At 30.4% G+C, this 25,551-nt stretch overlaps 3 protein-coding genes across 12 annotated transcripts in view; 1 reads left to right on the top strand and 2 right to left on the bottom strand.

Annotated features, from left to right (window-relative positions):
* Moe (moesin) overlaps positions 1 to 8,871 on the bottom strand; it is a 44,124-nt gene extending 35,253 nt beyond the window's left edge. Inside the window, exons 1-3 of one of the 4 annotated variants that reach the window (XM_076315588.1) lie at positions 8,694 to 8,871; positions 6,575 to 6,629; positions 4,889 to 5,068 (exon numbers count right to left, since the gene is read on the bottom strand). In XM_076315588.1, coding sequence (XP_076171703.1) covers positions 4,889 to 5,068; positions 6,575 to 6,586 — 192 coding nt within the window. In that variant the 5' untranslated portion in view covers positions 6,587 to 6,629; positions 8,694 to 8,871. Of the gene's footprint in view, positions 1 to 4,888; positions 5,069 to 5,355; positions 5,579 to 6,574; positions 6,630 to 8,693 lie in introns of those variants that run through there. The other 3 variants (XM_076315590.1, XM_076315587.1, XM_076315589.1) reach the window with 3 other exon arrangements.
* A 743-nt stretch (positions 8,872 to 9,614) lies between these two features.
* On the top strand, positions 9,615 to 16,625 carry Herc4 (HECT and RLD domain containing E3 ubiquitin ligase 4). Of its 5 annotated transcripts, none has more exons than XM_076316959.1 (19): positions 9,860 to 10,009; positions 10,284 to 10,364; positions 10,948 to 11,143; positions 11,223 to 11,333; positions 11,408 to 11,536; positions 11,620 to 11,895; positions 11,963 to 12,114; positions 12,174 to 12,290; positions 12,365 to 12,631; positions 12,729 to 12,853; positions 13,017 to 13,185; positions 13,269 to 13,568; positions 13,643 to 13,819; positions 13,903 to 13,986; positions 14,050 to 14,238; positions 14,308 to 14,618; positions 14,750 to 14,899; positions 14,979 to 15,318; positions 15,424 to 16,625. In XM_076316959.1, the coding sequence occupies exons 2-19, from the start codon at positions 10,362 to 10,364 to the stop codon at positions 15,574 to 15,576; spliced, it is 3,249 nt and encodes a 1,082-aa protein (XP_076173074.1). In that variant the 5' UTR covers positions 9,860 to 10,009; positions 10,284 to 10,361; the 3' UTR covers positions 15,577 to 16,625. The 5 variants fall into 5 exon arrangements, with proteins under 5 accessions (XP_076173077.1, XP_076173073.1, XP_076173078.1 ...); XM_076316961.1 differs by lacking the exon at positions 9,860 to 10,009 and adding an exon at positions 10,017 to 10,034; XM_076316962.1 differs by lacking the exons at positions 9,860 to 10,009; positions 10,284 to 10,364 and adding an exon at positions 9,615 to 9,753 and having other exon boundaries at positions 11,963 to 12,066.
* LOC143149521 (uncharacterized) overlaps positions 15,750 to 25,551 on the bottom strand; it is a 28,014-nt gene continuing 18,212 nt past the window's right edge. For all 3 annotated transcript variants that reach the window (XM_076316964.1, XM_076316965.1, XM_076316966.1), the window contains 4 exons: positions 23,571 to 23,650; positions 21,282 to 21,563; positions 18,863 to 18,979; positions 15,750 to 16,912 (listed from right to left, as the gene is read on the bottom strand). In XM_076316964.1, the coding sequence (XP_076173079.1) occupies positions 16,634 to 16,912; positions 18,863 to 18,979; positions 21,282 to 21,563; positions 23,571 to 23,650 (758 nt within the window). In that variant the 3' untranslated portion in view covers positions 15,750 to 16,633. The remainder of the gene's footprint in view (positions 16,913 to 18,862; positions 18,980 to 21,281; positions 21,564 to 23,570; positions 23,651 to 25,551) is intronic.

The following is a 25,551-nucleotide window of genomic DNA, read 5'->3' as shown; positions in this document are numbered from 1 at the left end:
AATAAAATGTTTTCAATATTTTTCCTAAAAAAATAGATTTTTCCATAGATTACTACTTATGTTACGTATTATATGCAAATATGACGAACTTTATACGGGTACCTCACATATTTAAAAAAAAAAACAAAGACTAGTAAAAGAATGTTGTTTCTTCATTCTTCAAGATAATTTCAAGGAGAATTCAATTTCTTTACATGACACTCTACACCTTTTTATTAATATCTCAATAGACAACAAAAAGTTGAATGTAACGATATATGACAATATGTTCAAAGCCACACGACATTAGAAATGTAACATAATCACCATCATCTTTACCATATAAAAGATGGCTAAAGTCTGATTCTAATATGCAGAAACTGTTCATTAGTATATTTCATTAGTAACCTTATTTGACCTTTAACATGCTATCATTAATTATTGTATTCGTCTTTTTTATCTAACAAAATATAAAAATTTACATATAGTATGCCATTGGTTGTTATTATTTCAAGCAACACTTATATTGAAACACTCTGTATGTTTTTTCTTAGTTTTGAAACACAGAACGTATATTAATTTCTTCGCATATACGGTTGTATGTACACCATTGAATAACACCCAATACATTAAAAATTTATCATATTAACTAACTAAATCATGACTTTAAAATGGACAGTCATTAAGGATTAACTTTGTATTGTATTCTCATTATTACTACGAGAAAAAAAAATGACAAAATCCTACTGCCTTATCAAAAAGTCTTTTATATTTTTGGAACAGTTAATTTTCCGACATACGGTCAATAAGATTTTATTGTTCCACTTGATGGAATTTGTGTTAGCAAGTTAAATTTATTTCTATGTCCTGCTTTCAAAAATATCGTAACTTAATCAATCAATTAATAGATGTCATTCAAAAGTTTTACACGAATTAGAATAATTTTTAACTGTAACATGTTACCTTAATAATACTAACACATCCTTGTTAAATGAAATACTTATTTATCTTGAAATACAGGGTACAAGAAAACAAATATTCGGTCGCATAAGTGTTTAAAATACAGAATAGTTCATAAAAATTTGTCTCTACGATTTAACCAAAGAATCATTTCAACGAATCATATTATTTTGCAGAAAAAGAAAGAAAGTAAGTAAGAAAAAAAAAAACAGAAAGGAATGAATAGAATTTACGACAGTAAATGTTCCATTATATTCGTTTTTAATAGTAATTCGCAAATATTATGCACTATGTGCTTAACAATTATTCTAATTTCTTGACGTGTTTGGAATGTTAATTTATGTAAACTTTTAAATTTAATTCAAAGCAGGTTATTCATCTGTAATTGATGAAAAATGTATCGCATCCTTCTTCCGTTTTGTATGTAATCAGAGCGATAAGACGGAACGCGTGACTATTATACCCCATTTCCTTCAAATGCTTAACCCTATCGGTACGGAAGGCAACGTACTATAGTCACTGTTCATAAACCATTCACAGCAATAGTCACTGGCCAGAAAACATTTACAATGTCCGAAGAGTGACTATATTTACCGTTTATAACAATATTAATGAATAACATAACACAATATAATGCGTCTAAAAATTCTTGGCCACAGTGAGGACATTAGCGTTCAACACTCCAGTACCGAAAGGGTCAAAAGGGTTAAAAATACTATTTTGTACATTTAATTTATTTATTGTTTACATTAATTCATATACTACAAACAGAATACTCCTTGCTTTCTTCAAAAAGCAATTATTTGATGACAACCTAATTACGGATTTAATTTCTACTTCCATTAAGGAACTGTGAAAATAAATAAATAATCAAATAGTTTTCTACAGATTACTACATTACAATTACAATAGCTAATACATAATAATCATTTGTAACTTTTTAAATATGTTTTTCTTCTTAAACATAGTAGTTAAAATTAATGCAACAATTTGAAATTTTAAATGCTATTAGTACTCTGTTTTATTACATCGTAGGATTTCAATGTTATATAATAAGTTTTACGCAAACTGTTATGTCTAGCAATTTTAATGTTCTATTCTTACCTTCAATATTTCCTTATCAGATACAACAGTTTAAGGTAAAAATATCCTGGGTTTTTTTTTTTTTTAATTAATTAAGAAAAAGAAAAGGAACACGGATGTGGTCATACATAATTATCCTACCTAGTTTATGCATACTGTACACATAGAACTCTTTCTTCATAAAAGATTTCGAGACGCGGCTTACGAAACGCGACAGTAGCGTTATCTCAATTACAGAAATATATATACTCTAAACGGTTTTTCCAATTCTACTTGCATTCGGGAAAAACATTATGCAATTTATATCTATGCATATTTATGAAAATGTATCGCTATATTTGAGAAATTTTGTTTGAAATGAAAATCAAAAATAATTACAGTACTAGAGATAACCGGAAAATCAAGGGACTTTTTTCTTAGGGTAAAGTAGGTATAAGTACATACGTTAGCATACTATATACTAGTTTTAGGGTAAAATACATGCTTAATTTAATCTAGATTTAAATAAGGAATCTTGTGGATATTTGTTGGGTTGAATTTTGGAGGGAAACTTGAATGTAAACATTTATTCATTCTATCACTCCACCAATTTATCATTCTCGCGGCTCACGAAGATTCCAATGCAATGTGTGTACATGTAGTTTACTTACTTTAATAATAATACAAGTTAAATGACTGCGAATTTCGATTTAGGTCCATAAAACAAATTGATAAACAGTTCAAATTCGCAATTCATTTTTTTGAGTTGTATCACTATAGCAGTTAAGGGACTTTTTACTTTAAGATCTAAAAACCGGATAATCCGGGGATCGAATAATCAAGGGAGTACTGTATTTGAAATAATGTTGCAGTCTCCAATGTTTTGCAATGATATTTAAAATAACAGGTATTTCAAATAACTTTAAAGTAATAGGTATTTAAGATTGTGTTATTATGTACGTAATAAATGAATATTTAAATGTTTTGTCGAAAAATTGTTTGGTTCTTTGCAAATAAAAAATGAATATCTTTTTAAGAAAGCATTTTTTGCCTTATTTCTAGCCACAAAATATGCTAGCAAAGTCTGTATGTAAATCTGTTGGATGTCTTAGATATTTGTGATTTATATAAATCATTACCACATTCGGTATTTGAAGTTATAAATATAAAATATGATAAAGTAAATTTTATTTCAAAACTTAACCGAAAAATAAAGTAATATGTTACTTAAACCCGGTCCAAATTCAAATGATGTTGGAAATATACCCAGCTCTGTTCACTGATCGCTTTGATCACTGCCGTTTCTTATTTTCCTATGGAAAACCTTTTTATACGCTTCGTTCCAGAAATGAAAAGTAAAAACGACAAGAAACGCCGAGGTGGTTCAAATTTGAACGCGTTTCTAATTTTTCAGATCAGAAAAATATGAAAACTGAAGAAGAGAAAAACAACGAGACAATAAAAGTACAAACGCGACTGTGTCAAGGTGAAGGCGCGTCTACATCAACCGCACGGTGAAAGCAGATGGGATATCTATACTTGGCCGTAACTGTACTTCGAATTCAGTATCGGAACACAGAATACAAAAATACATTTCAAAAAACTAACGTATTTAAGACATAAAATTAAAAAAGATAACAACAATAATAATATTTTTTTTTTAAAATGTATACAAAATATTCATAGAAAATACAATTTTTGTTATGTTCGTTTCACATTTATACATGATGTATAATTGTGTCCAATTAAATTACACATAATAGTGAGCCATGAATTAATTGTATAATCAATAATCATTAACCATTTATACCGAAAATCAATCTTAGTAGATGTATGTACATCAAAAGGGACACAAAATAACAAAAATAAACAAAAATTATTTTTATTTTTCATTAAATTCAGTTCACGTACTATGATAGCTATTATTATACGTAATATTTAAAAAAAATTCCAGTAATAATATTTCACAACTTTTAATTTATTTTTAGATCGAAATTATATTTCGATTAAAATTCAAGAAATAATATATACTTATCTTTATAGAATCGCGGTATCGCGAAAACTACAAATGTCAATGTGAATGAAATATTTAAATTTAAATAAATATGAACTTTACATTTTAATATATTTCAACAATAAATTTCCAAGTGAACGTTGTAAGACTGAAGTCTAGTGCAAAATTCGACAAGCAACCGAACTTACCGACCGAAACTACAAAACTCGATGAGATCAGCATCCGCCGCCACATCTTTTCCTAGATCACTTTTTCATAATGACGTAAACGTACGGATTCTACGTATCAATCGTACATTATTTTAACCAACTTGACGCATAAAACCGATTGAAAATAACAATTTTTCAAAATTTGCTGGTATATTCTCTAACTGAATTATTATTATACATGTACTTTATTTATATTTCACGGTAGATATTAAAACTTATAGCATTCAAACACTTATTAAACATTTAAATACATTTCATATACATAAAATGTAGAATTATAAAATTTATTCATATAATAATTAACAAACTCTTTTAACTACCAAATCGCGAAAGTATTTAACTATATGAACACATGATGTGTTGAATTATCAATTGTATATTAAATATTATGAATCTTGATTCACGTATTGTTAAAATTTATTTCAAGAATGTAAGATCTTTTCAATTTTGAAGCTACAGTAAATAACAATATTATGTTTGCCCATTTATAGGAAGCAGGGAATACTTGGCACAAAAAATACAGAAATCTTTTCCAATTGAAGCAACTATGAAAGCTCTTCAATATTTAACATGACCAAATTTCACGCATAAGCGAGGAAGGACCATCACAACCGATTAAATAAATCGTCAAATAATCAATATAATAAATAACAAGTCATCCTACCTTCTTGTACAGTTTGATCCACGTCAGATCGCCCTTATTGTCGGTATATTGAAGTCCGAAAAACCATACCTCGCGTAGTCCGATCGTTTTCACCACCTGGTCAAAAAGTTGTTTTCCAGTGGTCGTTTGCTGTATCGCGAACTCCAGTTCAGCGTCCATCGTCGTCACCCTGACGTTCATCTTCATATACGAAAAAAAAAAAAAAAAACGAAGATAAAAGACATGGATTAGATCATGATAAACGATGTCACCCGGTAACTGGAAAGACGCCACTTCTAATCCTCCTGTGTGTGTGTGTGTGTGTATGGGGGGGACATACGTATATACATATGTCACAAAATTAGTTTCCAAACGGAAAAGACAATTAGTGAACACACTAAACTTTACGATTGTAAAGGATGCATATGCTTTCAGTGATAAATCCGGAAAAAGATTTCGACAAAACGTAGAATAGTACACACGCTTACCATCTTAGCACCGGCAACCATGGCTGCTACGATACACGAACTTGGTACACGAATTCAAACGAACGAGAAATAAACCGTTGATACAATATAGACTGAGAAACGTCTACGTATTACCAACTCGAACGCGAATAATTTTTACAATGCACTGTAAATGTAAGAACACGCTGCTCAGAACAAATACCCGTACAGTAAGATTTGACTACTTGGTTGTCGGCTTTTGCCGGTCTCAAGTCGGACAATGGGCTAAGGGGCAAGTGCAGCCGGTAGCGTCTTTCCCCCCACTATTCTGCTTCACGCATTGCAACGTTCCGCTTCTCTGTCTGATTCATTGGTATAACCAGTAAGAGGAAGGAAGAGGAACCGAAAGTGATCACGTGAGGAAGCCGGTGAGCATAGCCGTGACCAATCAGCGTTCGGCTGAGATACCGGGTGTGCAGAAGGAAGCAACTTTTTCTCAAGAACAGTTCATGTCCGTTGACGCGATCCACGTTTTTCAAAGATGTTATAAAACTGTTATAGACTACTGTGAGAATTGTAATCAAGAACATTGAATATACCGCCACGATATAGTGTATATGAAAATATTTTATACCGTTAACTTTGGGGAATGAGTTTCCTCTACATTTAAAAATACCTCCATAGGAAGCATAACTAGTTGAAATGCAGACTGTTTTAAAGTGCAAATTTATACAAATTTGTTTTTAAGCTGTATATATTATTTTTAACAACACCGATTTCTACAGTAAAAAAGACGAAGTTTTGTTGTTTACCGCATTTCATTTAAATCTTACTACCGCTATATACATATAAAATAATAACATATTTTTAAAATCGAAATACCGTTTCAAAAAATTGTTTCTTTGAATTAAAACAATTTCTTTTAATTATTTATTTACATAAAAAACTATTATTGGAATGAAATCATTTACAAAAACTATTATTGAAACCATTACAATTATTATATCTTATGTGTAAATCCTAGTAACATTTATTCTGTATAAATCGAGCACACTCATACCTATTTGTTTTCAATACTCTATACAGGGGGACTTTTTAACTAGGAAATTACCTACTTAACAAGCTAGATATAAAATACTTAAAAATAACTTTTTATCATTATAAATATAGGCCAAGCTTATAATGTATATTTTTAATAATATTAAGGTTAAAAAAAAATTAGTTTTAAATAAAGTTTATTTATTTATAAAAAAGTACGTACCGATTTCGGCATTATGACAGCTTTGTTTTCCCGTATTCAACAATAAAATTGCCCGCTGTAATAAAAATCAATTATAATTAACAAAACTTGGACTATTAATACATTTTGTAATACTTTAAATATATATTAATATATTCTAATATCAAAAAGATGTACTTTTTATCGAAAAGACATTGATAAAAATTTAATAGTGTAATTAAATATATTATGAAGAATGTCAAATATTGAATAATACGACTACAATATTGAACAAATATTGAACTGTAACTGTGACTGCATATACACATTATTAAATAACGAATTAAGAACTAATAGTATTCATATAAAAAATTCATTCCGAATATTCCTTTCATTATAAGTATCTTATAACGTTTAGGTACCATAAATTACTTCTTAAAAAATATTATAAATATTATAAATATTACAATTTTTAAAGATTATTTTCAAAAGTTATTTTGCATTATTTAAACATTGATTTGTTCAAGACATTATGTTTTCTATTATTAAAATCATTAAAAATAAGTAATCGACAATTATATTCTAACATCTTCTAATAGTAATATTTGAATACGTAAAGCATAAAATAATAATTTGTTAAAAATTATCAAGTAATTGATATAATAATCATTTTTGTTGGAAAACCTAATTGAAAAAGAAGTGGTACGTATACATTCAAGAACCGCATACATGTCTCCATATTGGAAGAAGAGACAGGTTATAATGTAAATCCGCGTGACCGACATCCGCTGGCAGAAAGGAGTGCCTGTACAGTGTGTCTAGCATTCCCCTTTTATCTAGGACCACCACGTCCGTTGAACCGTTCATATCTCCTAACTTTTGTCAATGACGGAAAAAAGTTTTACGCGACGTATCCGTCCAACTTTTCAAGAAGTATGGAGATAGAAAGCATCTATTAATAAAGTTTCCATTTCCAACTACTGCGTCCGAAGTCCAAAATAGTCATCGTAAAATCTGTGTCTACGTGAATGTATGACGTTTTTCGATTACTGCATAAATTATAAATTTATTTTTACTTTGATTTACTTGTTACTTTAATCTATACGATACAGTATTTTGAACCTAATAATACATTCATATTAAGAACAAAAAACAAATTTGAAGAACTGTAAATACACACGGCGTTATATGTTAGAAATTTCCACGTAATGAAAAAAATGAACGAGAGGAATGTAATGATAAAAAAAGGACTCGGACTTCGAAATATCTTTCAAGGTCGCTCCTTCGCGTGAATATACACCGTTTCAACAGTAAATTACACATTGACTATAAACATTTATACCATAAAAATTACTTACTTTTATGTATATACTTAAATAAAAGAAATATTACCCAAATGTCCAACATACCAATTACCGAAATATAAGTTTATTTACCGATTATTCGATTGCTAGAAAAGTATGGATACGCTTATATGTATACGAGTACACAGTATAACTGATTGCTGAGCAAAGCTAAAAATGCGTAGGATCAACAGTAATGTAAGAATATATCCTGTTTTTGTCGCTTCATTTTACTTTAAAAGAAAGGAACAGCTACTAAACGCCTTACAATATCTCGGATATTTCATATCATTTAAAGTAACGTTCACATATCGATAATTTTATTAACATAACGTTGATTAACCAACAAAATTCGCTGTATCCAATAATTAATTATTTATGTACATTTAGAAAATCTTATTTTACATTTACACATCTACGCCTTCGTAAAAAAACAAGTTAAGATGTAGTATAATGTCACCTTCAATGAATCAAACAATAGAAAATATATTTATGGAACAACTAAATACATTCAATATACATAATTAAAATATTAATAAAAAAAAAATGAATCCATTTTAGAAATTATTGGAAAGCAATACGAGATGATTTTATAATTTATAGAAATAATCATTATGTAGGTTAGTATGCAAGAGGTTAGTTTCTCAAATCAAAGAAAAAAGCAAACATTCATATATAATGTGGCAACGGTATCCAACAATATTGAACAAGCAAAATTTCAACAATAGTTAAAAAAAAAAATAATTTGTTCTACGATTTAGAAAATTTACTCATATAGCCGCTCAGTACTAAGCAACAATTAGTTGTGTAAGACTTACATTATTGTGTTTATAAGATATGTATCCTATAACACATATGCCACACATTCACGGTAAGTTGGTGGCACTTGCACTTGCACTATATTCGCGGCAGAAAATGACAGGAAATTGTATGTTCCACACCCAAAAATCTTGTCACGTTCAGACAATACTGACACCTCACTGATAATATGGCTGCCGCCTGCCCACCCGCTCGCTCAATTTTCCTGAGAAAGGGGAAAATCATAAACTACACATTTAAGATAGATACAGTACCATAGTTCAATACCATAATCATCGTGATTGGTGAATATTGTTTTTAGGACAAACTAATACATTTCTCCTATTTTCTTTTATGTTTTGTACATATTGCAACATATGTATTGAAAAAATTGATGATAAAATTATTTTGAAAATAATAATATATTTTCTTAATCCTTTTACTTCTTAAATTAGTTTACTAAAATTTACTAGATCATAATCACCATAAATATTAATACATATCTTTTTAATGACACATAAAATAAATTGAAACATTTTATAAATATTTTATAAGATCTTGAGTATAATAAATATATAGATTTGAAAATTTTTATATGAAACTAAGAAGTGCGTGCAAATATATTTTTAATTCTATGTATACATTCGTGTTAATACTTAAAATTTATTCAAGTGACAATGTTTATGATTCTTAAATAGGTATAAATGTAGATATAAGTATATAATGTAAAGAGGAACATATATACAGGATCGTGTTACACAATTTTCTATATAAAATGTTTAGATATTCAATTTATTGTTATTAATTTATAAGTTTTAATTATTCATAAATGCTCTTTTATATTTTTCTATGACATAAAAATATTTTTATATATGCTACCTATTTTGTAGGTTTATCGTATTATTACTACTTTGCATCCTAGGTTTTTCCATTCTTACAATTGCAATCTTATGACAGTGAATGTTCATTAAAACGAAGAACTATCTTCTCACAAATAAATCATACAATGTTAAAAAGTTTCTACTGATTTTTAATACTTGTACATGAATACTTTAGATGAACATTGAATCTACAAGACATGTAAGTAATGAGTGAAACGATGATGGTGACGTGTATTTTAGTACAAAAATAAATTCGTATCAATTTATACGTATATATACATATATATATGTATATACATATATACATAGATGAAATTTGTGGCGTTTCATTTTCTAGTTCGTTCTTGCGCTGTTAATTTGTCACTTTTCGGTCTCTTAAATACTATCATGTTCTAAATTTCTTCCGTTTCTCTTAACCTAGGCCATTAAAATTCCGTTTATGACAGGATAAGCAGGTACAATGAATAGAATTTGTTCTCAGTACGTTACATTCAACATAGCAATATTTACGCAATGTCATCCTTAATTTGAATTTTCTATGTAAATACAATTTTGTATTTCCGTTTGTTTCACATTAGAATAAAACATTAAATAATTGAATAAGAACAGCTATAATAATATATGATTTTTTTTTAAAAATTGATTGATATAAAAATAATATTCATTGTTTACAAATTTTGCATTTTGGAAACGTATACATCAGAGAATTATAAAAAATATTATTTTTAGGATATTCTACATGTTTTTCATAATTAGCATGTCCCATCTACACCTCTGATGCTTTCAGTTTGAGAGAAACAGAAAAATATGGTTAGTTACTGATACCTGTTTTCATCTAAAAGTTATCACAAATACTCATTATGTACTATTTTAAAAGTATGTAGAACTTAACATGCACTTAATTTATTTGAAATCTTTAAAATCGAGTTTTAATTATTCCTTCTGAAGTTAGTTTAAAATAGTCATACTTTTAACATATAACTAAGCAAAACAGAAGAAGTTGTAGCATGTAATACAAATTAATTATTTAATTTTTATCGAGGATTAATGTTACGATACCTTATATAATTTCAATGTTAAACTTGTAATTAATGTTGTATTCATTCATTTGTATTATAGTTATTAATTTTCTCTTTTATCCGACAAAACTTCTTGACAGATTTTTGAAACAGGTAGAAAGTTTATTTTAGTGAATATTATAAATGCTACAGAATTAATTTATTTCATTATTATCTTTAGTTATAGTGCATGTTCAAAATATTCAAAAATTCCATCTAAATAACTATACACAATATTATATTTGATCTTTTCTATATTGTAAAACGATATTAATATAAGAAGAAAAAGAAATTGATAATTATATTTTGTTTGTTCTATACTATTATGTGTGTAGGCAAACTGGACTAAAAAAAGACGTTTGGCTTGTGAGCCTGCTATAACATTGGAATATCCCTTAATCAAAGTAACTAAAGATATGTTCTGTTGGGGTAGTACTATACATGGGGAATTGGGTTTAGGTGATATAGAGGATGAACGGATTTTAACTCCTCGTATGGTAGATTTTAAAAAAGCTGCAGAAATTGAACAAAGTAAGAACTTAATCACAAACTAAGACATTTCTATGAATATTTGTGCAATCATACCTAATTTAAAATAATTTATTTATAGTTGCATGTGGTGAAAATTATACAATCGTTATTACCCAAGATGGTCAAATATATTCGTGTGGAAATATTGACTATGGGCAACTTGGACATACAAAGGAAAGAAAAAGATTAAGTAAGTATGGGAAATATGATGAAAGATATGAATTATTAAATTAAATATCTATTATATTAAAAAAATGATTTTAGGCTTAGAGCTGATACCTGGTGTAGATGCATTTGTATTTAAAAAAATAGCTTGTGGAGCGCATCATACATTAGCAGTAAATGAATGGGGACATTTGTTTAGTTGGGGGTCTAATGAAGAAGGACAGCTAGGTAATATTATCAAAATTAATAAGTGATTTTTCTGAAAATTTCTAGATGCTGTGCTATAATTTTGTATTTTAATTTGATCACAGGTTTAAATTCTAAAAATATTATTGAATGTACACCGCGTATGGTGAAAACACTGGGTACAAATGTAGTTGTGCAAGTAGCTTGTGGTATGAAACATGCACTTGCGTTAACCAATAATGGTGAATTATATAGTTGGGGTTATAATAATGAAGGACAACTTGGTTTAGGTTCTGACACTGAAATTGAAATAAAACCTAAACTTGTAAGTAGTCTAGTTGCTGTCCCTATTGCTTTCATTGCTTGTGGAGGATATCACAGCATAGCTATATCAAAATCAGGTAATGTAGTAGAAATAAATAAAAGTTGTCTTTTACACTACATGAAGATAATGAAATTTTTCCATAGGTAGTATATTTGGTTGGGGCCAAAATACATCTGGTCAATTAGGGCTAAATGATATACGGAATAGAAATGTTCCATCTCAGTTACAAACTCTACAAAATGCAAAGGTGTGTTATGCATCATGTGGTAAAGACTTTTCTGTATTTTTAACATTGGTAAGTATTTTAAGTTGTATTATAAAAAGTTTTATCATGTTATATAAGAATTATTTTAGGATGGTAGAGTATTCACTTGTGGTGAAGGATCGTATGGTCAGTTAGGACATGGAAGAGATTCAAAAGAAATTTTGCCACGTCAAGTTATGGAACTTATGGGTAGTACAGTTACACAGGTATATTATAATGCTTGGATAAATTTATGTTATGTTATGTATATGTTAATGCTATGAAATATTTTATTTTTAAGATCTCATGTGGAGAAAGTCATACATTGGCATTAGTGCCATCACGGGGTAGAGTTTATGCATGGGGTTTGGGTCGGTCAGGACAATTGGGTAATGGTACTATACTTAGTGCAATGATTCCAAAAGTGGTACATGGACCATGGGTTTCACCTAATGGTGTTTCAACAATGGATCTTGATGAAGAGTCTAGTCTTTCCGAAACAGACTATATAGTTAGACATATTTTTACTGGTGGAAATCATTGTTTTGCAACTGTAGTTCCTCGGAAAGTAGGTATTTTTGGATTATACAATGCTCAGTTGTATATATGCAAACAGTCTTTTATAACACATATAATATTAGTAATGATGTAATTTATGTTTTTAGGATAATATAGAACCAGACGACTGTAGAATACTAGGATCGTCTTATCAAATTCTTAGAATAAATGAAGAACAATTGATGGCATGTCAAAGAGTTCCAAGTTCACCCATTGATCATGACCTTATGATGTGAGTAGAAAAGTTAGTACCTAAGACTGTTCCAAATGTATGTAAGTAAATAAATTTTACATTTCCTTACAGCTTCTTTGAGCGACAATCAAAAGTAATTTATTCTTTTCTTGCATAATTAATAACGAGATTTATAAAATTTTGCGAATTAATGTTCTTACAGGTATTTAGAGACAGTATTTAAAAGTGAAGCTTGTATAAATGGATCATTTTTACTTAATAATGATAATCACTATGGATGTTCAAGTAAACAACATGGACTGGATCTTGATCAAGCTAGTAGATCATTCGGAATTATTAGAGAATTGGACAATAACGCAATTCAAGAACTGGTATTAAAGAATATAAGTTTTTTAAAAAGTTGAAAACTTCAAAATTTTTAATTACAACGAATTTATTATTCTTTTTTTTTTAGATATTTACTTGTATATCAGAGAGCTTGATTCCTTCCTTTGTTAGTTTATCACCTAGCATAAATTATCTAGAGTCATTAAGAATCTACTTAATATTACCTTTGTATCATGGTTTTGCAAATCCACTTAATTGCAATGTATTACATAAACAATTCTGCAAAGCTGTTTTAACATTAAAACCAAAGAAACTTCAAGTTATAACTAAATGGTGGAGTAATGCGCCAGCGCATTATTTTGAAAGATTGGTTAGAATTCATAAATCAGTCGTTCTTGAATATGTAGAACAATCCAAATCAAATAAGGTAATAATCATGAATTACCAAACAAATAGTAAAAAATTTACTTTTGGAGTATTACAGAACATAAATATTCATAGGAGGTATCATGGGACACGACACTTCAACTTGTCTTGGATCTACTACATTTATTAAATACATTAAACTATGAAGGAAACATAGTACCTTACGCTACGTTTCACTTACCAGAATTGGTAGATTTTATAGACATTAGAAATGATTACACAAAGTGGATTACAGAAAAGGAATCTGGTTCTGTAAGTTATATCCATAATGTATTTCTGATTCTCCTAATTATAGTTATCTGTAATTTTTTTTAAATTATTAAAATTTTGTTCAGCACCAGAAGGTATTCTGTAATTATCCTTTTCTTCTTGATGCTCAAGCAAAGACGATATTGCTTCAAACGGACCAAGCTCTTCAGGTATGAAGTAAATTTATTTGAATATACTGCAATTTATAAACTAAGTTTGTTAATTTATGTTAGATGGAGTCAGCAATGAATGTGGCTCAACATTATTCTCCTGGAGGACAAATGTATAGTGGTCCATTAATTCTAAGCGCGCTTTATAGTTCTAACTTTGTACTATTAAACGTTTCACGTGAAAATATAGTTGCAGACACTTTATTAGTATTGTCCCAATATGATTCTAGTGATCTAAAAAAACCTGTTCGAGTGAGTATTATAATTATAGTTCAAATATTTGATATGTAAAATGTGACTGATCAAACAAATTGTACACAGGTAAAATTTCATGGTGAAGAAGCAGAAGATGCAGGCGGAGTTAAAAAAGAATTTTTTATGCTTTTATTAAAAGAAATACTTAACCCTAAGTATGGTATGTTTAAGCAATATGAAGAAACCAGAATTATTTGGTTCACTGAAGATAGTTATGAGGATGAAAACATGTATTTTCTAATTGGTGTCCTTTGTGGACTTGTTATTTACAATTTTATTATTATTGATTTACCATTTCCATTAGCACTATTCAAAAAGTTATTACACGAACCAGTTGGACTAATCGATGTTAAAGAAATATCACCAATACTCGCTAAGTATGATATGTTTTTGGTATCCTTGCATTTATAACCATTATTATATTTTTTTAAATTTATTGCTAAAACATGAACAATATAGAAACAAAATAAAATATGATATGAGAAGTAAATAGTTATTATTATTGTAGAAGCATGCAAAGTATACTTGATTATGAGGAATCAAACTTTGAGGAAGTTTTTTGTTTATATTTTGAAGTTGTTAGAGAAGTATTTGGCGAGAAAATAATACACGAATTAATACCGGAAGGTAGTAAAGTTCCTGTTACGTTGAAAAATAAGTATGTACATATTTCCTGACATTATATTCCTTTTCCATCTTTGTATTTTTATATGTAATAATCTTACTACTTTTTGCAGGCAGCAATTTGTTGACTTGTATGTAGATTATGTACTGAACAAATCTGTGGAATCTCATTTTCAAGAATTTTACAAAGGTTTTCATAAAGTTTGTGGTGGACGAGTATTGGAGTTATTTCATAGTTACGAATTAATGGCAGTAGTAGTAGGAAATGAAGATTATGATTGGGAGGAGTTAGAAAGAAGTACAATATATAGTGAAGGATATTCAAAAAATGATCCTACTATTATACTATTTTGGCAAGTATTTCGTGAACTGACTTTGGAGGAGAAGAAGAAGTTTTTATTGTATTTAACTGGATGCGATAGAGTACCGATACAAGGCATGAAAGCAATCAGGGTAGGCTATGCAAATTTCAAATTTCATTGTTAACATTATGACTGCATACAATTCTCAAATATTTAAATAATTTCTATTAAGTGTTTTATTGTTTATTTATTCCAGATTACAATACAACCGATGCCGGATGAACGTATGTTGCCCGTCGCCCACACATGCTTTAATGTCCTTGATCTTCCACGATATCAAACCCGAGAAAGATTACGATATAAGTTACTACAAGCTATTCAACAAACCCATGGTTTCTCGTTAGTCTGAATTTTGTACTGTTTGGTTTCTATGACACGTGCATAATACATCAAATCTGAATTTGAATTTAACTTATGATGAATACATTTTGTATATTTATTTATAAAGCAAATTATGATATTTATAATTCCATTATACACTGAAATAAATTTCTTTAAACGATTAAAATTCGCGTTCTGCACTTAAATTTGTAAATATCCTTTATTTATACACATCAATATGTTACATTATTAAAAAGTTTCGTTAGTTATTTAATAGACACATGGTCATTATATCGTTTTACAAAAATGTTTCCGATATTGCGACATATTCATTTAAATTTTTTGCGATATTTTTTTTCGATTTCCATTCAATCATGATTGTGGCATCGCTTTTCGTTATTCGTTAAGACTTTCGTGTATTAACTCGACATTTTTGTTTTGACAATCGTAATATTCCGCTAGAGCTTATACTTCAATTTTTACAACTCTTCCACGAGATAAACAGGTTTTGTCAATAGCGTTAATTTCTGTTTATATGCCAACGTTTAGCATTAAATATTAACTAGTGCACGATGAAGGTTTTTAACGTTACACTATTGATTGGCATTTTACGCTTAAATGGAAGTAACGGCAATAAAAAGCAATTGTTTGATCAGTCTCAGTATATACAAGTTATGTTGAAATTCGAAATCCGAACCTTGAAAAATTTCTAATGTATCTCGTGAAAGCATCGTACCAATTCGGACTAAGAACTGAAAGAGCGAAAACACGTACCCTGTAATCCGTGTACAGTCCTAAGTCCTAGATAGTAATACTCAAACCAAAAGGTATATGTGTTAATCGATCATTTGTTTGGTTCTATTTTTTTTTCCAATGTACAAATTTCGAAATCCAACGAAAACAGTCCTGAGCGATTTTATTGTATTGAAACATTCTCGCGAAGAACGTAATTAAGATTTAGGTTAATTTTCAGTAAGTGTATAATTTTCAGAAAGAAATCTAATATGCGTTGTTTCGCGAATATCACAAAAAATCAAGCTCAGGACAACATTTCGAAAGAAGTAAATAATTGTCAAATAGATTTGCTAATGTTGATAGGAGGGGGTGAAGTATTGAGTGCCTGGTGGAGCTCGGTAACCAGGGTACGTATTGTTCAATGCGTGTTGAGCGAAAAAACCGCTGTAGTCCTTGTTTACTCTTCGAGGTCTGACAGCAGGTCCTTTTGCCAATTCCATCCTGGCTCTATTTTCGGCTTCTGTTTGAGCTTTCACCGATTGCGGCGGCCACTTTAGGTCTCCTCTCATGTTTCCACTAACTGGAGCCTTTGTTGCGGCAGGTTGAGCTTGATAAACTGGCGCTGGTGCCTAAAAAAAATCACCATAGAATCGTTTATGAACATTATAGTCGTGCAACTTTTACCATTTTCTAGGAATAATTATTTTAAAGCACGGTGCATTATGTGGCGGTTTGATCGTATCTATGATTTCTTTATGGAACAATTTAATATAAAGACCATAGAAATGGGGACTAAACTTTATATACAAATCCATCATCGTAGGTTTTTGTGTTTACACTAAAGAACAAAGAAGAAAGTGTTATTTTAGTGGTAATACGAAACTTTATTTACGCATTCAGTGTAATAATGGCAATTTATTAAAATCGGTAATATTGTTTGCGATCAGCATATATAAATAAAAATGATAACGGACAAATTAAGCAATTTAAATCAATCGCTTCGTATATTGCTACTGGGGTAACGCTATCTTTTCCATTTTTTGAGAGTACTTTTGAACAATTTTCTACTTTAATTTATGGTTGTTAACAGTATTACAATATTATATATTGTATAAGTATTGCATAGTTAAGTGTATAAGGTAATCAACATTTGTATAACAATTGTCATTGCTTTATATGTATCTTGAATAAATTAAAAAAATATTTTCTATAAAGCTATGTACAACATACAACTCATAAAATATATAAACTCTTGTAATACCGTGTATGTATTAGTATTGATTTATGTATTGCAATTCAAGTTTTTTTCTATAACATATAAATAAAATAATTAAAAAAGAAGCAAAAATTTGTTCATAACGTTTTATTTAACGAGATTCAAAGAATTTTGTGGAACTGATTTTCATTTCACTACTGTTTGCTTTGAGAATGACAAAAAATGTAAAAAAATATCCATTGTTCTAGACTCTAGTTAAAATAACAAATTTAATTAATTTTTATATTTAATAAAAGTTTAATTTCTTCGATTAGGAAGCAAGGCTTCCTAAGAGATACAGACAATTCGAAATATCTGCCTATCCAATAATACAGATTTAATAAAATGAAGCATTACTTTAAAAGTTAATATTCGTACTAAAAACATATTTAAGTTCAAAGATGCGATTACATTCTTTTAATAAATAGAAACAAATTTCTTTTTTTTGTATCGGATGCACGGTTAAATGCTTTTGGGAGGTAGTGTACGTTTCATTTTTGTTTATGAAGCTATAGAAACTCTTCTGACGAATATGGATACAAAATACTAATACAAGCAGAAATAACGAGCATTGACCAGACGCGTCAGACAATATAGTGTGGTGTCGTAGGTGTATCGAAGTTTCAAATCAAATTTTCTCAAAAATGAAGTACCGTTTTATTCTTACACAAGCAGTCATTTTATGCTCCGATATATCACCCACCCTCACCTACCCTATACGTACATAGACAGTAATGTTGTTCGATTGTAACAACAGTGATACAATTAAAGTTGTTTCAAATTCGAGGTTTTAACGATTACAGGCTCCTAAATACTGATATATATATATATATATAATTTATAATTAAATTTATACATAATTATATAAAAATTATAAATATACATATTATTATACTAATAATATGTATATTTGGGTGTAAAGGGTTTAATTGATTGATTAAAATTTGTATACAATATATGGATGAATACATATTTATAAGTAAAAATATTTATAAGTATAAATAATTATTTATTTATATTTATACTTATAAATAAATATAAATACTTATTTATAAGTATTATAAAAGTTTATGCTTATATTTATAAATATAATACTTATAAATATAATTCTTATATTTATAAATACCATATTTAAAAACATAAGTATAAGTATAAATATAAGTATAAATATAAGTATAAATATATATATATATATTTTAGTAAATTATTTTCATTACCATTGTACGCGTGTTATTTATATTTTAGCACAGAGAAAGTTTCCATTCGAAAAAATTGAATTGCGTTAATTTTTAATGTAAATTAATGATTTTTTTGTTAAACAAACCTGTGAGATTGGAGGCTCCGAGCGAAGTGTGATCGTGGATGGTGGTGCTTCGAATACAGCAGGGGCTATTTGATTTTGTGGTTGACGCTGTGACGAATAATTATCCTGAGGGTGTTGCTGCAAATCAATAACAAAATTAAATGACAACCTTGGAACTACCACGCAATGTAAAAGATATTTCGACGTATTGCGTTCCAAAGGAAGCACGTTTCTTTAATTAACAGCCGTTGACTACACGCTCGTTCCAGAACAGAGAAGGGAGGTACACACAGAAAACTCGAGAGTACCATAATTTCCTTGTTATCGTACACCTCTCCTGTGAAGCGATCCATCTGTCTATAGAACTTTCAAATTATCAGCTCATCCCATAAGTGATATCGTTTTGTTATCTTTATTCGAAGAAAATGGAATGCTTCGATCGTGCGCGATGAAAATATTACAAAATGAATATCAGTCAAATCCAACGGACTCTATTAAAATATTTATGAGAATACAGCTGTAACGTAACAATCCATTTTAGCTAAATGCAACAGGCATCGGTTATATGAAACAATGTTTCTCTGATTGAAAAAAACTTGCCAAGTGAGAGCGTTATAATATAAACGTGGTATCGAATTTCATCCCCTAATATAAATTTTTATATATATATATCATTATACACGATCGATGGGAGATTTTCCTGGTGAAAATAAGTTAGACACGAACTTATTTGGCTTACATTTACTTATAATTAATTGAAAGTTTTTCAGAATTAAAAATTATTAACTACTGAGAACCATTGTATATATTGTATCATATAATTTGTAAACTAAATGGAAACAATAAATCTGTTAATTACTGTACCTAGTGTTGTTACGTTAAACGATGTTACTTATGAAGTCTTAAACGCAGAAGTTTCATGTACAATCAATTTGTAAGAGTTTATGAATATGAGATAAAGTTTTTTAGTTATCTATGTATATATTTATATAATATATGCAAGGTAAATAATCCGTATTTGGATCAAGACAAAGACTCTGTATTAAACATGTATTGCAGTGCTTTGATGAAATTTGAGAAATGCGATTCCATAAAAATGTTCAAAATGGAAGTAAACTGTTACGTTCAAGAACAATATTGCTTATAGGATGATCCGATATACACATAGGTACGCATAGGTGTCGATTTCAGGAGCTGTTCAATAGAATTATAATTGTCGAAAATAGTAAGAAATTCACGATTTTTATAGATTTACTTAGAAACAAATTTAATAGCTTTATCGATTTGTTTTTAACACTCACCGACCGACCATTTCTTTCTACACAAAAGGCGCTGATTTTAATGCTAACGATAATTAATTACAACGACTTTATTTAATACAAAAATTATAAGTATGGCTGATAGAACTCGTTGAAAGAAACAAGTATTTCGTTTTCGAAATATTGAATTTTATTTATTAGGAATGGGTAAAGGTATAAAGTTAAATCGTATGTTCACCAAGATTCTCAATCAAAACTGTTATATATATAACCTAATCTTATTTTACGAGTATTTATTTTACAATTTAATCGTTACAGTCAATTACTAATATTTGATTAAAATATTGTATTACTTGTATTACTCTAATTTTTAGATTAAATACATTGTACCTAGTGGTTTCTGAAAAGGATCATCTTAAAAAGATGATCGAAAGCTTTAATAAAATGAATTGTCATTATATAATTATATGAAATATGAGTTTGAATGTTTATCAACACTTTTTATTTTTTCAATGAGCTCAACCAGTCCGTCCAATTTGCACCTATAATTTTGAAATACTATATTATTTTAATGAATCCCAATACTATGTTAAAAATCCAATTGTAACACTGTCATCGATTACACCAACAGAATTACAGAATTAGGAATACGATGAAACTTTACTTAAGAAAACATTCTATTCGACGTTTCGACCACATACAGATGGTCCTCGGACAAACATAATATTTACATACAGAATGATTTAGTAGCACATGTTCATACTTCAGGGGATCTATACACTGACAATAAGTGAGTAAAAAATATCCTATGAACGTACGTCCTATACAGGACGTATTCAGTTTTCAAGTAATGGATGATTGGAGGAAATGTTCAAAGTATGCTCCCATACCGGGCACCCGTTGCTACCAATCCCGTGTATTTTCAATTTTCATAAATAAATATTCTACTTTCCCGTTACGTAATGTTATAAATTTACATCACAGGTGTTAGTTTTGTCCCGTACAGAGCCACGTGTACCCCGATCGTGAGCACGTCCAATATTCTTTTAAATAATTTTACGTTTCGTCTAACTCTTGCAATAAGAGACTCCACCATTTACACGTTTGTTTCTCGCGTAAATATTTTAAGATGAAAAATGTATCAAAGATACGAAGTCGACACCTATGCACCGATCACTTACCTGGGGACGGTGATTCCGTTGTTGCTGTTGACCGTGCCAAGAAACCGGCTGAATCGGTGGTTGCGATATCGGAGAGGTCGCTGGGGGTGTTACCGGTGCCCAGCCCTTTGGCACAGGTTGGTGTTGAAAGTGCGAAGGTTGTCGTAGAGTTCCACCAGGACTAACCACAGGTGATGGGGACGACGGTACGGCACTCGAACGAGCGATCGTCGACGGCGGCTGAGGTGACGAACCTGACGAGGGACTGCTCTGGTACGAGGCGCGATCACCGATTCCACGGGTCTTTCGAAGGGAAAACAGAGGCTTTTGTAGGTATTGCCCTATCGAGCGAGGAATTCTGTTTGCCCGATTTGATCATCCTTTGCGACGAATTCGAATTCGTTTCAGCGGTGATATGTACCGGTCTCGGTACATCCGCCTCGATAGCCACAGTGGTGTAGTCAACCGCGTCGTCAAATGTATACGTACAACTCGTGTGTATCGGATCATTTCAAAAGTATGTATCGGGTCTTCTCGCATATTTCTACGTACTATGAACAGAAACGTACGTGGTGATAAATCTATTCCTAAGATTTCCTCTTCGTTAATTTCTTTCTAGAACGTTTAGTCGTGTTTGAATGAAAACTCGATAATTTGTTTTTACGTAGAAAGTTATCGAAATTTCGAAGCAAATGGTAATTCGAGGAAACGATGCCTGAGGGAATACGGAGGATCCGATATAACTTTTCACGATCGTTTACATTCGATTTCTGAAAGGTTACCGTGTTGCGAGGTAATGCTTTTTCTGGAAAAAATTCCAACTTTTCTCTCGGCTCCACCGTTTCCCTCCGCCGATACTCCTCGGGTTTATAAGATTCGAAATTGAATTTAAACTTTCGTAGGTGTAAAAGTTACAGTTCTTAATATGTGTGTTCGTCGGGCCGTTGTACTTACAGTGTTACGTTCTTAATTTAAACAAAGAGAGATACGAAATTAAAAATACAAAATAGCGTGAAGAGTCTTAAAATTTTATTCCCGGTCGTTTCTGTCTTTTCCAAATTGCAAATATTTTGCCACGTAGGCTTATTATAAGTGAGGGGAATAGCGATACCAAACGATTCAACTAGCTCGAGTTAAGTTCCCTCGCGATTGTCCGATCGACAATCTATAATCGACATTAATATAAACGTAATCCCAATGGATAGTTTCATTTCTATCCCACTGTAAGCGAGAACATAATTTTCGTTGGGTGCAACTCTTGTTTTCCAGTGTGTGCAGCTGTTTCTCTCATATTTATCCACTAGCTCTTGCGGTAAATATAATTGTGCAATATCCATTCATCATCCTCCGTAACAAGCTTGTCAAGAAATGGCTCGATTTTCGACTCGGACAACAAGGTTACCCGGTGGATACGATTTCTCTTACTCAGTTTTGTTTCACCCAAAAGTGGTACTCATGATCTCGATTTAAATGTCTTGGCAATGTCGTCCAAACGACGAGATATAGTCACAGTCAATAAATTCAGTTCTTGGACGAGTTTTTCGCACGAGTTCGATACTGTCTGTTTCAAGCGACTTTAAACGTTCATTGTCGACCGATGACAATGTTCGTTCGATGTTTTTTGAAAGTAATCCGTTCATTACGGAATTTCGAAAGCTAAATACTGAACAATTTTTAATTTTTGCTACATGGGTAGCATTTACTCTATCGTCTACCGTGACAACGTTCATACTTTAGAATTAAGAATATCGATTGGTTGATTTGGATGTTGTTCAGCGATCAAAGATACAAAACTTAAGGACGTACGGATCAGCAAACCCACGTTGGATTGGCACAAACATGAATAAACACGTTCCCGAGTGTCTCTACGAAATACGTAATCACTTTTGAAATGATCCGATACAAGATTTGGGAACGTGTCGGACAACGTGCACGAGATTCCTTCAACTAATTACGACGTAACAACAAGCACGTAACGTGGGGGGGCATTCAAAATACGAAAGGGATGAAAGATACATAAAAGGACATCGTTACGTCTAATACACGCACAACACATATACACGAACAAACAACGGTGCGACAAGTACAAAAGAATACAAGAATCACAATCGTTAGAGAATGCAGGATTTCTGTGTCGTTTTCGATAGATGAATACCGAAGTTTGTTCGAGGTGACACGATTCGAAATGTGTAAAAGTCTACTACAATCGTTAACTCGGGTAGAAAAACACACGCATCGCTAATCGTTCTAAAGAATCTGATCAAACACGTGTATGTTTCTGATAGGTTCGTTACAGATCGTGATATTTACCTTCGCCTGTACGGGTCCTTGTTCTACGAAGTCGAAGTCCTGATCCTCCGGAGGTGGTGGCCAAGCAACGCGTTTAAGGCCTACAAATAATTTCAACAGTTCAAACAGTACTCTGCTTTATAGTCCGAATTTGAACGATAACGCTAAAATGGGACGTATATGTGAGCATCTTTGGTATTAGTTATAAAATTATATGTTACAGAGGGAATGTAACGAAGATGGAGCCACAGTAGAAACATGATATACGTAAGCTTGATGATTAGACGCGAACCACGTTCGTTGCACTCTTGAAAAGTAGAATTACTTGGCAACGAATTAAGCTGGAGGTAGGAGGAATAGTAACGATAATAATGAGTGAACACACATGCACACACGCAAGCACACACACACACATATATGTTCCTTCTTACTGGGCTGATTTCTTACGTCATCGTGGGAACCTCGATACTTTGAGGAAATCTCATTACTATAATATTTTCTGCAATTATCGAAGTTCTACTGTACGAGGATTAGTTGCAAGCACAGCGGGTTACGATAGCATTTAAACGCTCGCATTTAAAAGCTTTAAAGAGTAAATACGTTATCGAAAAGGAACAGTTGTTAGTTTTGTGAAAAATGCAAAGAAACGAAGAGGTAATTGTACGTATCTAAGGTAGTGCCGGTCAAATTCCATATAAAGACTGTTAGCAATAGTTTAAAAAGTTTCATTCGAATAAAATAATATTTAAAAATTTACTTATTTGTAACTACGGTATTCATAATATTTTTTTTTATTTTTATCCATTTTTTAAGGTGATTAATCACGGTGTTTTCCTCTATGGTTTATTGATGATTCGGAGAAAGGTGTTAATATAGTACGTTAATACTCTTTCCTCAAACATCAATTTACGTGTAAATTACGTACATTATTTTACGTGTATGTGACAGATGTGACTACAAGTTTATTGGGAAAAATGATTTCAAACAGAATAAATGAAATTATTAACTGAAATCGTCCGTTAGAAAATCTTATCGAAAGATTCTATTTCAAATAACATTTAAAGTGTTTGGTTTACCACTGACTATTTCAAATACTATTATATCATTTCAATAGAGACTTTAGACTACGAAAAGTTAGTCGTGTAAAATTATCTGGACTGTTATTATTGACAGTAGTCTCGTATTAGTTCTATGACTCATCATATAAACTGAAGCGTAACGTAAATAGCCAACTATTAGCCAAGCGATGTTCATGTTTATATTTACATATATTCAAATACTTTATTGACCATGCAGTAGAATGAATCATTATTTGCTTGATGCTTATGGTAAGAAATACATATTCAAAATATTTAATTTAAATTTGTAACATCAAATAAATATTTCAAATAGAACTTCAAGAAATATACAAATTATCATAGGGATGATCCTGATGTGTAACCATTGTAAACCAATTATAAGAGAAATAGTTTGCGTCAATATTTTCATTTCTGATTAAACTAGAATTAATATCATTCACTAAAAACACAAGAATAGAACACGTAAAGACCAATATGTTTTAAATTGGGAAATTATTTTACTAAAAAATTAAAACGATATCGCCCTACTTGTCAATACTATTTTAAATACTCCGCGGCAACATTTTAATTATTAAGGCATAAACGAAACAAAAAACACTTCTAAACTATTGGTGAATCAAGCCGAATTTTATACTATATTAATATTTCCACTGCCATGTGAACTGCAAACAAATATTTTGAATAAATGTTATTTGTTTTAAAAAAAAAGTATACAAGAAGTAAGAAAAAAGATTGAAGAGTCATTTTTTATCTCTCTCTAGAGTATCTAACAATCAATATCGTATAAAAGAGTTGAATAAAACAAACGGTAAGCACTAAAATCTGAAAAAAGAGTTTCGTTGCTATTGTCAATGTGTATTTTTAAAAAAATAACTGTACACTTAATACATGTATATTTTTGTTCTCGCACAAGTTACTGCGAA

This window comes from Ptiloglossa arizonensis, chromosome 7, assembly GCF_051014685.1.
Source record: "Ptiloglossa arizonensis isolate GNS036 chromosome 7, iyPtiAriz1_principal, whole genome shotgun sequence".
Classification (NCBI taxonomy): Eukaryota; Metazoa; Arthropoda; class Insecta; order Hymenoptera; family Colletidae; genus Ptiloglossa; species Ptiloglossa arizonensis.
The sequence above is the reverse complement of the archived record's forward strand: the minus strand, read 5'-3'. Positions and strand labels throughout refer to the sequence as shown.

What these genes read in the sequence shown, in the direction of transcription:
- Herc4 (XM_076316958.1), top strand. Translation starts at nt 9,730, where the DNA reads ATGAACATTGAATCTACAAGACAT. An exon ending in TTTCTGTATTTTTAACATTG is followed by an intron (nt 12,115 to 12,173) that starts GTAAGTATTTTA and finishes GAATTATTTTAG; the next exon opens with GATGGTAGAGTATTCACTTG. An exon ending in AAGGCATGAAAGCAATCAGG is followed by an intron (nt 15,319 to 15,423) that starts GTAGGCTATGCA and finishes TATTTATTCCAG; the next exon opens with ATTACAATACAACCGATGCC.